This window comes from Xylocopa sonorina, unplaced genomic scaffold (assembly GCF_050948175.1).
Source record: "Xylocopa sonorina isolate GNS202 unplaced genomic scaffold, iyXylSono1_principal scaffold0014, whole genome shotgun sequence".
Taxonomy (NCBI): domain Eukaryota; kingdom Metazoa; phylum Arthropoda; class Insecta; order Hymenoptera; family Apidae; genus Xylocopa; species Xylocopa sonorina.
The window spans coordinates 2250100-2264239 of record NW_027490090.1 but is presented as its reverse complement, the minus strand read 5'-3'; the positions used below and the strand labels follow the sequence as shown (position 1 = coordinate 2264239).

The window sequence follows — 14140 nt, the reverse complement described above, 5'->3', positions numbered from 1 at the left end:
AATTGGTCGAGCCGTCGCTCGTTCTCATTGGAAAACGTTACGTTCGAAGGGATAGCGCGCCGTATCTCCTCATGGCGGCCATCATAGTCAACCGTGGAGTGGCGGATGGAGAGGAACCAGCAAAAGGGGGAATTTATTCCCGGGCATAATACCGAGTTTATAACCGAGTTAGCGAAATCGGGTTCGCGCCCCGGAAATAACGACGGTGTAAAGATCTGGGGAGGGGAGGGCGGAGGATGAACGGGGCTTTGATTAAATTAGGGGATGATCGCGCGAAATTAGAGACATTAAATTCTATACCGGGTACGGTCGGTTGCGATCGCGTTCTACGCGGTGGTGGACCTTCCGTCGAGTTTTCATCGAACGCGAGGGGAATCGCTCGAACCGAGAACCGTTTCACACAGTTGGACGCGATGATTATGAAAATAAATCGCATCGAGGTAAAAAGTAGCACGAGTGGAGGCTGCATCTGGTCGAAAGGGATAATGCGAATCTCGAGGCTCGAGATAGTCGTCGTGTCGTCGAGGAATGAAACGGGTGAAGAGGCTGCGATCGACTGCTAAAATCGTGAAAGGTTTACGACATACCGACAGGGAGATTGACAGACTGTTTACTGTCAGACAGAGCTACGAGATCGCAGTACAGGCTCGTTAATGGTACTTGGTCGCTTATTGCGCGTTTGCCTTTCCACTCGAACGACTTCGTTCCCCGATAACCTTATCCAATCTGCCCTGGGAACTATCTCTTCGAACATGCGAATATTTTTTGGTAAACGCATCGAATATAACGCGCCATCGAACGGGGAAATTAATAAAAGTTTTGTACGTTTGCAGCTGTTGGAAGGAACACTTTGACGAGTCCTTGGAACTACGAGGCGATATCCTTCCGCAAGCCGACCGTGTTACGCTCCCACGACGGTAAAGCCTTGCCGACTAATAAGTTTCATCCCCCGCGTAGTGAGCACCAATTATCAACTTGCTCCGGCTATAATTAAAAAATGTAATTTCACCGGCACCAGACCTCCTCGATCTTCCGCGTTAACGATCTGCTCCCTGCTATACCTCTGCTTAAAGCGGAGAGGGATTTTCGCAACGAAACGGTGTGGAAATGATTTCTCGAATCCGCGACAAAGCGTCGCGCCCGATGCCCACGTGTTTGTCCAGCGGAGAAACTGGTTTTCAAATCAAATCGTTGCTTTCCTTCTTAAATATTAAACACGCGAGGCGTTAATTTTACTGATTAACGCTAGCCGACTTAGTGGCATAGAAAAGTTCTTTGTGCGCGTTCGAGAAGTCACGAAGACAATCATTCCGATGTTAACGCTTTAAAATATTTCCTACGGCTTAAACAGTTTTATTGCCTCGCAACCACGCTGACTCGACTGCCAACGTTTCGAGTTAAACGATATTTTCGGGAAAAGCGTATCACGTTCCTGTCCCTCCTCCCTCGTACTTCGTTTACCGAGAGAGTTATAAAGGTAAAAAAGAAAAAGAAGAAATTCTTTATTCCGCGCGGTATTTCCTTTTCCTCTCTCATCTTCGCAGCTAGCGAAGGGTAAGGATGGGGTTGAGTCTCGTTACGGCGGCATCCGACGCGTGTTGGTGGCTTGGATACACGAACGAGTAAATAGACAGGTGGTACACGTAGCACGTACACAAAGATATGGCTGGTGAGAGATTCACAGGGGTCGAAGGGGTGGTAAGGTGGTAGGTAGCAATAAGGTGCTGGGCACCGCGCTGTTACGACCCCTGATCTAGTGATATCATGTATGAGAGAACAGCTTCGCGTACTTCCACCCTGAAAATTATGTGAAACACTTGCTACCCGTTTCATCCAACGCTCTCGCGAGCTTCCTTAATACTTGAACATTTTTGTAAAATGTAAAACGCATCGCGCCAAACTGAGACTTCTTTTTTTTTTTTTTTTTTTTTTTAATCAAATTAACGATTAAAGTTTAAGCTGGTACCGCGGTTCGCGCTGCAGAGTACCGAATTTAATTATACGCACGGTAGAGGCGAAACTATCGCGTAACCCTGGTCCTAATTGCCCCGTTGCTTACTAATTAACTAGAGCTCGCAGGCCGGATCATTACGTCGGTCACCGTGCTCTAAACGCTACGTTTCTCCATCCAAGCTCCTATTTTGGACGGTACGAAACAATAGAGAATGAATATTATCCGGTGAAACGAAGAGTCGAAGAGAAAAGTTGAAGAAATTTGCAGGAAATCTCGAAAGGAGCGTCAGGTAAAAGGTAAAAGGAACAGCCGCCGGGGGCCATGATGGCTCTGACCTTTCTCGCTTATCTGCGAGGTCAGAGTGAAAAAGAGAGAGAAAGAGAGGGATAGAACGGGAGATGCGCCGGGTCAATACTTCTCGGGAGGGTTTCCACGAGGAAAGAGGGGATCGTTTTGCCACCCCTCGTTTCTCTGCTCGCCGACGATTGGCGGTGGCAGGAGACGGGGTGGTGGTTCCACGGGGGTGGAAACACAACAGACAGATATTTGATTGTGACGGAACAACTTTACTGGACGATCAGGCTACGCTTACGTTTCCATTCGACAAACTGCCGAATAATATCGTTCTTAAGCGAGTCAATTTTCAACGTTACTCTATTCCAGTATAAAATAATTGCTATATTAGAGTCGCTGTATGGAAATGTTCGAGCCTTATGGTCGCGTGAAGATCAACCGTCAAGGGAAATTTATCACTCGAACCGAGTTCTCCTATTAAAGCTGACCAATTCGCCCCGTAAAGATGCAGCAAACCTCAAACTTACCGTTCCTCTCGTACAACGAAATATAAAGGAATATTCCAATTCGTTTAAACTGCAGCTCCGCCGGTGAATATGAAATTTAATTTCAATGATCGTGATTTATCTTTTCTCGGCTTAGCTTGTAAGAGGGAAGGAGCGAGAGAGAGAGAGAGAGAGAGAGAGAGAGAAAGGGAAGAAGAACTCACCACACCTCGTTTCAGCGCTCGACGACGATTGGTCCTGGCAGATCCCGGAGGATGGAGATGGAGAAGGTAGCGCGGAGATGAACGCGCGAGGGACCGGAAAGGGTGGCGGTGAACGAGCGACAAGGACAAAGGTTCGCCCTTGAGACCTCGAGGGGGGTGGAGGGATGAGGGCGGCTCGTGAAACGCCATCATCAACCATTCATAAGGTGTAGCGGCCTGTTTATCAAAAGAATACTTTGCAGTTGACTCCCTGGGAATAACTAACGCGCGCGAGCGAGCTGCATAAAGAATATTTTAAGATCAATCCTTTGGATGATCCTTTCGAACGGCCTTTCTATTCTTACGTCTCAGCAACAGTTGCCGTTTGCATTTCTCTCGCCAAACGCTGCAATTCTCTTCGATTTCTTCTATAAATTAGAATTTTTCCAGCGAAAGCTATTCAGCTGTTCCTGTCTATAAAATTGATGGTTCTGCGAGACGACTCTTTTATCCTCTCCTTCGGCAACTAATGATGTGGGCTGAACGGTGCTCCATCCTACGGACACGAAGAAATGATCGTCATCCATCAACATCGTATCGACACTGTGACACCCCTCGATTTTTCTCCGCGAGGGGATCTAATCCCGACGCGATTAAAAAAATATATTATTTTCGCCCATAGAAAATCCACATTGGAAATTGAATTCGCGCGTTCGCTTTACGATCATCGACGGTCCGTATTAATTTCAGTTTCGAGAATCCACGGCTCGAATTAATTGTTTCGCCACGGCGAATGGTCCTATCGATAAAGATACGGGTGTCGTTCGTTTAAAAAGCGAACAAGCGAGGAAATATCGAGCCGCTCGCGGAATGATTAATCCCAGGGACGAACGATGATTTCGATCAAGTTTAATCGCGTTTCACTTACAGCCCCGTGCCGCGATCACCTACGGGTGACGGCAATTTCGGGATCCCTGGCTCGCATAAAACTGCGCGCAGCGTCAACTGCGAACGAGGCAGCATATGTGGATGTAACTGCCACCCCATTCTACGACAGGGAGAATATGGGCACCGCCGGTAGCTGTGTGTCCGTTTTGTCATTGGAATTTGATGATCCACCATCCCGTTGGGGTCGGCTACATAAATATTTGCCCTGTAATCCCTTCGTGGATCCACTTGCCGACTCGACGGTATAATCCCCTTTGTTCCAACTTCTACACCGCACCCTTTCGCTTTATCGCGCACCTCGTCACCGATGCTTTACGATCCGCGTTTCTCGAGTTTGCTGCCCGATGCGCTTAACGAGAGGCGCGTCTTCTTTCTTCGCTAATGCTATTACAATTAGCAGTAACCATTAGACAATCGTAAATGAGTGTTCAAAGGTTTCGTCACGGATAATAAAGTCTGGAACAGGGATTCACCGATTTCACGCTCGATTAATTTCATTAACAGGGTTGAACCCTTTCCGCGCCCATGTTTCTCGGACGACAGCAGGTACGGATTACCCTTCCGACAAGTGCAATTGATCCCCGCAAAGTTACAAACAGTACCGTTACCATATGTAAAGAATTAAGATAATGTCGCGATGACTATTGAAATGATCCCTCTGCTGACAACTTTTGCCCATCGATTTGTCAATCCAATGTCCATTACAGCATCGAATTATTATATATATATATACTTAACTTTAATTCAGATCGATTAAATTCGTATGTATCGCTTATTTTCTATTTTACGCTATTTTATATTTTTTTTCTTCTTCTAATAATTGAGATGGTAGTAGTAGCGTAGTATGGCATAGTATAGGAAGATAACATATGTCACTGAATTCTATAAATCCCCATCTAATCCCATTTAAAGCTATGATCATGTATAATGCAGTGACTTCGTCACTGTGTCGTGTTGCGACAGAGAATCAACGAGACATGATTAATGGCTTTCGTGTTTCTAGTCTTCCGCCGTCGCTACCTACTCCTATACGAGAATTATTTCGTCCAACTCGGTGTTGCGCATCGAGTTTCGAGGGCGAAACTTTAGGCTGAACGTGCCGACCAGCATATTTTTCCTGCAACAAATCCGAAAAAGTCGCGGAATTAATTTAGTCGGGAGACCGGTGCACGGCGATGCCCCACGTCAAAGTGTCGTCGTTATCAACGTCCTGCTCACCTCTCAGCTGACGTACCATAAATCGTGGATCGACGTGCTGCCGCAAAAAAATCGCGCCAGAGCGAGAGAGACTGCGACCGTCCTCTCCTGCAATCTCCAGGAAAATGAACGCCATAAATAAGCACGGCCGGCCAATAATTCCGTCGCGATCGAGCAACAAGAGTTTTTCATCGGTGCAGGCAGAACGGGGTGGCGGCGCGGTTCAAACTAGCGATGGACACGACTGGATGCATCCTTCAGCATTCCTGCTGGGACACTTTCACGCCCCTATCAAAGCCTTACATTAAAATTGTGTACATATTTCTGCATTTACCTTGAATAACATTGCGCAAACTATTCGTTTAAATGTTTGTTACCTGTTTGCGACTGGCCCCCCCGACGTGCCCCCGAAGTATGCAGACCCGCTGTGCGAGTGTGTGCGAAGGGTTATCGGCTGTAGGCGTTACTGGCACGAGAAATCCATCAGTTCGTTGCGCTCAATTTCCTGCTCGATTTAATAGTATCGCGAGGACGAAAGACATCGCGCGATTCCATCTGGAAAACGAAAGATGATCAATGAGTTTGATGTGAAAGCAAAACACGTGTGGGTGTTGATCCCATCGCTAGAAACAAGAGCGAAAGCACAATTGTAGCGGAGGTGGAGGAGACGACGCCGATGGCAGGAGGGTAGTACGACGTGTTTTGTAATCAAATCTAAAATTCCCAGCGCGGAGGAATCCGATGAAAGAGTAACCAACGGACACAATCGAATCGTGCTACAAGCTTGTCACCTGACTTCAAATAAGCGACCACTGTCCTGCGCTCTCTACGCGCTGTTATCTGCACACCTTTAGCCTTCTTTCAGCTCCGACTCGGCCTCAGATTTCCCTCGGGACCGAAAAAACTGTCCTACCCCTTTTCCGCGTAGAAAGCCTGGGAGCAGTGCTGACCCTCTTAAAATCTGAAACTTTTACCAAAATTTCTTCTCTTAATCATTGACGAATGATATCTTTTCGAAACTGATTCAATCTATCTTTCGATCGGTTATTCGTTTACTTATTTTTTAAATTACAATTATTTTAATACATCCTATCGAATATTGTAATTTAAAACATTCAAGAACATCGATAAGTGTTATTCTTTTAATCATCTATCAGTAATTAGTACTTTTATCTGCAGTAGAACTAATAAGTGGACAGTGGTGATATCTGTTGGCATTCACTTTCTTTAGTGGCTCCTTGCTTGTCCTATGATCCTAGTATACAGCCGAACTTTTCATTAGGATTATAGGATAAGCAAAGAAGTCGTTGACTGAAGCGCTAATGGCTCTTTGCTTGTCCTATGATCCTGTTAAAAAGTCTACCTCAGCATTAGGATCATAGGACAAGTAAAGAAGTCGTTGATTGAGATGCTAAAGGCTCTTTGCTTATCCTATGATCCTAATGCAGAATGTTACTAGGATCATAGGATAAGTAAAGAAGTCGTCGACTGAGGCGCTAATGGCTCTTTGCTTATCCTATGATCCTAGTAAAAGTCAAACTCAGCATTAGGATCATAGAACAAGCAAAGAAGTCGTTGATCGAAATGCTAATGGCTCCTTGCTTATTCTATGATCCTAATGCAGAATGTTACTAGGATCATAGGATAAGCAAAGAAGTCGTTGACTAAGGTGCTAATGGCTCCTTGCTTATTCTATGATCCTAATGCAGAATGTTACTAGGATCATAGGACAAGTAAAGAGCCTCTAGGCTTCAGTCAACGACTTCTTTGCTTGTCCTATGATCCTAATACAGAGTTAGACATTTACTAGGATCATAGGACAAGCAAAGAGCCATTAGAATTTCAGTCAACGACTTCTTTGCTTGTCCTATGATCCTAATGCTGAGTTAGACTTTTTAATAGGATCATAGAACAAGCAAAGAGCCATTAGCGCCTCAGACAACTTCTTTGCGTATCCTATGATCCTAATGCGGAGTTGGACTTTCTAATAGGATCATAGGACAAGCAAGGAGCCACTTGACATAAAATAAATATTTAATTTCATTATAATTAATGCAAATTAATCGATGTAAATATTAAACACACACAAGTAAATGCCACAATTTTTTAATTTATTATAAAACATTAAAAAATTCTCAAACAAACACAATTACTTTTGAGAACATTACAGATTATTGGGAAATATAAATCTTGTACTTAAAATTATACGAAACTTACAAAACACTTATAGTAGGTATTTGTTGCTCTTTTATATTTGAAAATATTCATTTTATACATTCGTGTACGTAATACAATTTTCAGTGTAACCGCTTATTTCAGCAAAGACCACTTCAGCTGCTCCTTTGCGGATTGCAAAACCTAGAACAAAAACAAAATATTTAATGACACAAATGAAAATCCTGTGAAACGTTGTTGACAATTCTGCCGTCTAGGATCACAAAAACTTACAATCAGAGACTGTGCGAAGAATGTAGAATGATGCATGAACACAAAATAAAAAAATCGAAAATGTTTCTATATGGTAAATGGACATAAACTTTGCTATGCCATTAAGTCAATTAAATATGCTACACTTAATACTAATCATTACCTGAGCGACTGTTTGTTCACCAAGCGGAATGTCATCTGTTCTTAAAGCTACCCTCTGAACAACACTAGAAGCATCGGCATCAAGAATAATTCTAAAAAGCGTTACACAATTTTTAATCTTTCCATGTACTCTACTTTTAATTAGCATCATCATCTATATGTATTTAACTTGTTTTATTTACCCTCCATCGCAGATTTCATCCATAGCTAACATAACTATATCTAGGCTGTCCAGAACAGCTCTTTTTTCAACATTCTTCCTCAAAATTTGGCTCACAGAATCGTATAGGCAATTCAACACGCTCATCAAAATAAGCTGAAGCAAAAGAAAAAGCTTGTAATTTTCCAAGTAGAGTAAAAGTTTATTAAGTGCTCGATTAACCCAGCTAGAGCATACCTCATTTTCGTGAGAACTTCCCATAACGTAAAAGAATAAATCTACGTTACTTCTATAAACGCACGTTAAACCATCGAGCATAATAATTTCTGCGTTTGCTCTGTGAGTTTTATTGAAAAGGTTTTTCTCAAATGTTTTCTGTTCTTTGGAGGTAGGAAAAACATTTTTGTCGTAATATTTGGCCAATATTCTATTACCGTCGTTGTCCAGGATGGCCATACCTTTGACGGTATAAAGCGTTGGTTCCTACGGACATATATATTCACATTATATGCATACGTATGCAGTTAATATTAAAACATAATTGGCGTTAGAAAATTTTTCCCATATATTTCCCATGTAGCAGTCAAACACAATTTCTAATCACCAAACATGCTACACTGGTTTAAAAGAGGTTAGGAAACATTTTCGTTTGGTCATTTGTTTTAATAAACGATAATAAATGGAAATAAATATGAAAAGCAAACTTAAAATCAATGGAAATCATACGCGTTGCCGAAAATCGCGATCCTGGTCACTCTGAGGCATTGAAGAGAGGTTATGTTGGACAACTTTTGATGATCCACCACGATTCATGATTAGAATTGCACGAGACAATACTTACATCAAGAATATATTATTAAGCGCGGAACTAAACTATGAAATCTATATATATATGTATCTATATATACGTATGCATGTATAAAAAAAAAACTGAAGGCCGACAATTTGAAAACCTACCAATAGCTGACCATCCATATTTACGTCAAACTTGACGTGTCAATGTCGACTGCGATACGCGAATCGATCTCCACGCTCGACGACGATTAATTCGATTAGTCGATAGATCAAACTAGTCGCGATTCAATTTAAATTGTGTAATGTTTGCAAAGGAGGTATATTTAATAAATTCATTATTTACAACATCCAGTGTTACAAAATAATACAAAACGTATATGAATATTTCATTAAATAAATACGTTGAACAATCATATACACGTATAATGTATTTCGTATGGATTCTGCGTCAGATATGATTAGTTTAAGCGGTCCAAGTGATCAAGCCTTGTTTGAATTGTTAAGTCTCCTTCTTTTTTATCATATTTGAATATTTTCGAAAAAATTCTGGTCCGTCCCATTTACCGCTGGAAATAATAAAAATATAAAATTCCATGTCCTTTCCCGTGCAAGAATTCGATAGCTGTTTTATAATTACAATGAATTTACCGAGTCATTAAGGTCCAGTATAACATTGGAAACGCATAAGTCTTGAGTAGAAAGGTGAAAAAGTATTCTCGACCTTGATTAACTGGAAATGTTTCCAATGGTTGTAAATTATAATCGAATTCAGCCAGAATACATGTTTTGTAGCCAGTAACCAAAGGACAAGAAGAGTAACCATTATAAGCCATGACCATTGGTTTTCCAGCCAAGTCATCCATAATGTTCTTATACAACACCTTTCCTTGAGCAGCTAAAATGGATGAATTTAAATGAAACTTTATTCGTATCTACGACGTAAATTGCTAAATCTTAATATACCTATGGCTGCCATCGTTTTAGAATTCGGAGTACTCATACAGTCTCCGATTCCATATATATTCGAGTATTTCGTATGACGAAGAGTTTTAGGATCCACAGATAAAAATCCCACTTCGTTCGTCAACGAAGGGTGTTTTTTTAAAACATCAGGAGGACCCATCGGTGGACACACGTGAAGCAACGAATACTAAACAAAAATATATTCAAAGTTATAATAAACGGAAGAATCTTCATATATATTAAGATTACCTTTTCGACGATCGTCTCGTTCGAGCCATCCAATTTCTCAAATGTAGCTTCTTGTTTAACCGGGTCTATTTTTACGAGATTAGTTTGAACATTTACAGTAATGTCTCTTCGTTTGCAAACGTCCCAAAGTGCGTCGGCATATTTTTTAACTCCAAATATAACTGGCAAAGCTGTGTTGTACACAACCTTCACGTTATCTCGTACCTTGTGCTTACGAAAGTATTCCTCTGCGATGTATGCAATTTTCTGAGGTGCCCCGGGACATTTTACAGGACTGTTTGGGAAGGTGAATATTGCTGTGCCGCTCGTAGTTCTTGCAATTTTTGGGAATACATTCACGACAGTATCAGACCCATAGATAGAACAAACTTGCGACATACCATCTTTAAGAGTTTCCACTAAACCTGGTATCTAGATGAAAGGTGGAATAACGTCAAGTCTCGTTCGTTGGATAAGAGAAATAACATATTTAGTAGAACCTCACTTTTTCCCAATACAATTGCAAACCCATTGCCACGATCATGATTTCATATTGAACAACATCTCCATTGCTCGTAGTCACTTGATTCTGAGTTGGTTCGAAGCTCATTACATTCTCTTGTAACCATTTACCATTCTTTGGTAAAGTATCTTTCATGGGCTTCTTTGAATCCTCAAAAGATCTTATACCACCGCCGATTAAGGTGAACATTGGTTGATAATAATGCATCTGAAAAGTATAATTCTAATTAGTACGACGAAAAGGCTTTGTTTATATTTAGAAAAAAAAAAAAGAATGTTTACATCATTTGGTTCTATTATAACAACTTGATTTGGATCTTTGAATGTATTGGCAAATTTTGCAGCTATGCTGCAACCTCCGGTACCACCACCCACCACTAATACTTTGCACCTGAAATGTTTTGTTTCATTAGCATTAATACTCACGTAGATGCGAAGTTCTTAACACGCGAGTTTTAATAAATTTTTTCATGTAATATAACATCACTTACGAATGATGAACATCTCTATATCCATTTTTAATTAATATATGTCTTTTAAGAGATTGCAAACTGCAAATACTCAAGCAGGACCTAGTACGACACAAACTGTTGATGTGACTCATTTCTAGAACCAATAAAGCATATATTCATCAGATTAAATATTTGAAAAGTATAAGCATAACATGTATCATTAGATTAGTTCAATTGATACAAGTACAATTGGTACTTAAATATAGCTCTCAGAGTACATGGAATAAAAAATAATTGTAATAATTGCGAGCGCAATTATATAAAGGGCGGATAAATGTTGAAAGAGTTAATTAAGGGTAATAAATTTACCTGATTACGCTTTTATAAGGTTATCACTCAAGGAGGAAATGTATTCTGAACCGGAATTTGTGTAGATAGAGGTTTCCAAAGATTTTTGATTAAATATCCGTTAATCGCAAAGATAAACGATACGTGGATGAAATCTAAACTGTGATGTTCGCGGTCGCACACCGCAAAGTGTACCTGGAACCGATATCTATGACACATTTTTAACCTTAGATCTCTGTCGAGACGCACGCGCAATTTTAGCTTCAAATAAGAATTAACCTATACCTACATACTATTTTTACAGACGAATTTGATACAATACTTTTGCATATTTTCGAATAATAATTTCCAGATTGTATATACTTTTCTGAATGGACACATGTACACTCTCCGAGAGGAGATAAAAAGAGGTGTTGTCTTCTTTTTTTCGCAGAACTCGTACGCGTACACGTACGCATGTTTAAGTTTGAAAGAAGGCGGAAAACTTTTAAACGAAGAACATTTAATGCGAGGACAGTACACAAACTACAGAAAAGTATGCAGCTTGAGAGTAAAAAAGGTGAAATAACGAAGATTAGATGAATGGTTGTTTTAATCATTCTCTTGTTTCTCTCTTTATTGAGGATAACTTTTTTTAACTCGGCTCCTGAAAATCATCAGTCATGAGAGAGAAAATAAAAGTATTTATTTATTAAACATTCATTCCTTCGTTTCTATATATATAAGAACTAAACGCGTATTGTATTAAGAGTAATAATAAGTCTTTGTAAAGAAAAAAAGAAACGGTACCAACAGACTTTGATCGGAGTGTAATCTCTTTTAAAAAGAACAAAATACTTGAACGTACAGCAGTATATAAAATAAGCTTCGCAAGGTTCATCATTTGTGGCTTTTAATATAAAATTACTTATGATTTTTTACAAAGAGTATTCTCACGACTAACGACTTCCGGATCGAGCGTGTATCCACGTTACGCAGGCTTCGTGGTATACGCGTGAAATACAAATGCAAGATTTGCAAACGATAATAATAATTAATAATAATAATAATAATAATAATAATAATAATAATAATAATAATAATAATAATAATAATAAGTATACACTCTCCACGTATCGTCGCTTCTGTTTAAGTCCTTAAGAATAAATTTATTTACAACGCGGACACGGTATTTTTCGGCAATCTCCTGTTGGACCTTGTTTTAAAAAAAACCTGATTCCATTCTCCATCTCGATTAAACGCTCGAGCTCGTTTATAATCTCCGAAGAAAGAAACGAAATCGCTCTCTAAAAGCAGAGTTTTTTTTCCAGTCTGAATCGAGAATTTCTATCTAAATTTGATCTAACGATTCGAAGCGGCGTCCCCGTTTCGACGTTGGAAGAATCGCCTCGGGGCAACAAGCTTCTATAATCGAAATATTTTCTTTGATTAATAATTTCCTCTCTTTCTTTCTCCCTCCGCGTGTCACCGAACTCGCGGTAAATGGTGAAACCTGCTGCGTTACGGTTACTTTAGGAAAATAATTAGCAATAAACGTCGTTTGTACCGCAGAGCCAAGAGAATAAATTGGAGAGGAAAAAAAGAAAAAGGTGTAAATAACACTCTCGGCTACGGGACATACGAGAAAACACGACATGATAGTGTCGACACGATAAAATAAAATAGGCTCGGCATAATTATTGTATATCGGCAATCGTAATAAGAATGAGCTGGATGATTGATATTTTATCGCGCCGAGGAGCGTCGAAACATTTATTGCTAACATACCTTTTGTTCGCATCCCCCTCCCGATTTTGTCGTTTCGTTGAACAAACCCATCAAAGGCATTAGTAGATAATTGTATACGAGAACCACGAATCTAAGTTACATTCGATCGGTTTAGAGTTAATAATCAATAAATACATGTTTGTCGCCGTACAACTCGGTAGAACGAGATCCGATATGCACAGGAAAGAAGAATTCGTTTATCAAAGTTCACAAACGATAGAGGCGTTCACCGTATTTCGTTCTTATTGTTATCATTATTTAATGTTGGTGTTATTATAATTACCGTTATTTAATGTTAATTCATATTAATATTAATATTATCAATATAGCTGCTCGGTTTAAGATAAGAGAACGCAACAAATGCTCGTACGAAATATGCGTGAAAACCAGTGTGTGTGTGTGATACAGTACGCTCGTCCATGTATATCGGTTCGAATAATTCTATTTAATCGGTTCCTCTTAAAAAATAACACCTACGGATACAATAGAATCGAGTCGAGTATTAACCGTGTTTTCCCTATCGTTCGAAACGAGTGAACATAATTAATTAATTAATTAATGTGGAATCTCTCTCGCTTATATATTTGCGCCATTGCGCGCGTACTGTAACTTAGACAATTCTCTGTTCTTTTAAATACGAACGTTCTGTGCTGTCTAACGCGATTCTGTAACCGTTGTGTATCGAGTCATTCATTTGGTTTATTTTGGCATACAAAATAATTTTATTTACAGTTTGACAATAATATTAATCGTTTATCTATAGTCCTTTATACTAAGTGGCGGTAGTGTATAACTCGAATTACTTACTATATTATGCGGTCTTTCGGCTATGTACATAACAAAACGGCACGAATAAATATCATTGGACATGGACCAAGTTTTTTTTTCCTTCATTGCTTCGCAACAAACGATTCGTTCGTTAGGGACTGTAGAATCTGTAGAAAATTCATCTCTAAACAACAATTGGTAAGGTGGCCCATTAAGATATTTGATACAACTTGTACGAGTAACAGCTATGGAGAGCTATATATTCTATACTTTGATTAAAATGGATCAATCGTTAATAAACGTACCTATTCAATTTCTGTATGATTTTCGTTTGCTTGACAAACCCGAATGAAACTTTGTTGTAAATGCATCATCGTCAGTGTCTCGACAAATAAAATGATCTAGATCTTAGTGTATAATTAAAGTGATTGTATCCTTTCGCTTCATCGGTAAGAACATCGCACGAT

General features: G+C 39.8%; 3 protein-coding genes across 5 annotated transcripts in view; 1 reads left to right on the top strand and 2 right to left on the bottom strand.

Moving 5' to 3' along the window:
- Window positions 1-14140, top strand: part of LOC143431697 (uncharacterized) — a gene marked incomplete at its 5' end in the record, with an annotated part of 76431 nt that overhangs the window by 22775 nt on the left and 39516 nt on the right. The gene's annotated exons all lie outside the window — the stretch shown is intronic.
- On the bottom strand, window positions 7306-8902 carry LOC143431731 (coatomer subunit zeta-1-like). Of its 3 annotated transcripts, XM_076908674.1 has the most exons (6): window positions 8788-8840; window positions 8557-8666; window positions 8068-8313; window positions 7853-7986; window positions 7672-7762; window positions 7306-7439 (listed from the first exon to the last, which is right to left on the bottom strand). In XM_076908674.1, exons 2-6 carry the CDS (start codon window positions 8641-8643, stop codon window positions 7392-7394), a joined length of 606 nt encoding a protein of 201 aa, XP_076764789.1. In that variant the 5' UTR covers window positions 8644-8666; window positions 8788-8840; the 3' UTR covers window positions 7306-7391. The 3 variants fall into 3 exon arrangements, with proteins under 3 accessions (XP_076764789.1, XP_076764790.1, XP_076764788.1); XM_076908675.1 differs by lacking the exon at window positions 8557-8666 and having other exon boundaries at window positions 8788-8902; XM_076908673.1 differs by lacking the exon at window positions 8788-8840 and having other exon boundaries at window positions 8557-8740.
- Window positions 9061-10962, bottom strand: LOC143431730 (sulfide:quinone oxidoreductase, mitochondrial-like). Its single transcript, XM_076908672.1, has 7 exons — window positions 10830-10962; window positions 10621-10729; window positions 10322-10546; window positions 9838-10248; window positions 9589-9775; window positions 9274-9520; window positions 9061-9191 (listed from the first exon to the last, which is right to left on the bottom strand). Exons 1-7 carry the CDS (start codon window positions 10940-10942, stop codon window positions 9125-9127), a joined length of 1359 nt encoding a protein of 452 aa, XP_076764787.1. The 5' UTR covers window positions 10943-10962; the 3' UTR covers window positions 9061-9124.

Excerpts from the sequence above, each read along its gene's own strand:
- LOC143431730 (XM_076908672.1), bottom strand. The coding sequence starts at position 10,942 with ATGAGTCACATCAACAGTTTGTGTCGTACTAGGTCCTGCTTGAGTATT. Across the intron at positions 10,547-10,620 it reads TTATAATAGAACCAAATGAT|ATGCATTATTATCAACCAAT; the intron begins GTAAACATTCTT and ends TATACTTTTCAG. Across the intron at positions 9,776-9,837 it reads ACGAGACGATCGTCGAAAAG|TATTCGTTGCTTCACGTGTG; the intron begins GTAATCTTAATA and ends ATTTTTGTTTAG.
- LOC143431731 (XM_076908674.1), bottom strand. The coding sequence starts at position 8,643 with ATGAATCGTGGTGGATCATCAAAAGTTGTCCAACATAACCTCTCTTCA. Across the intron at positions 8,314-8,556 it reads ATCGCGATTTTCGGCAACGC|GAACCAACGCTTTATACCGT; the intron begins GTATGATTTCCA and ends ATATGTCCGTAG. Across the intron at positions 7,440-7,671 it reads GTGAACAAACAGTCGCTCAG|GTTTTGCAATCCGCAAAGGA; the intron begins GTAATGATTAGT and ends TTTTTGTTCTAG.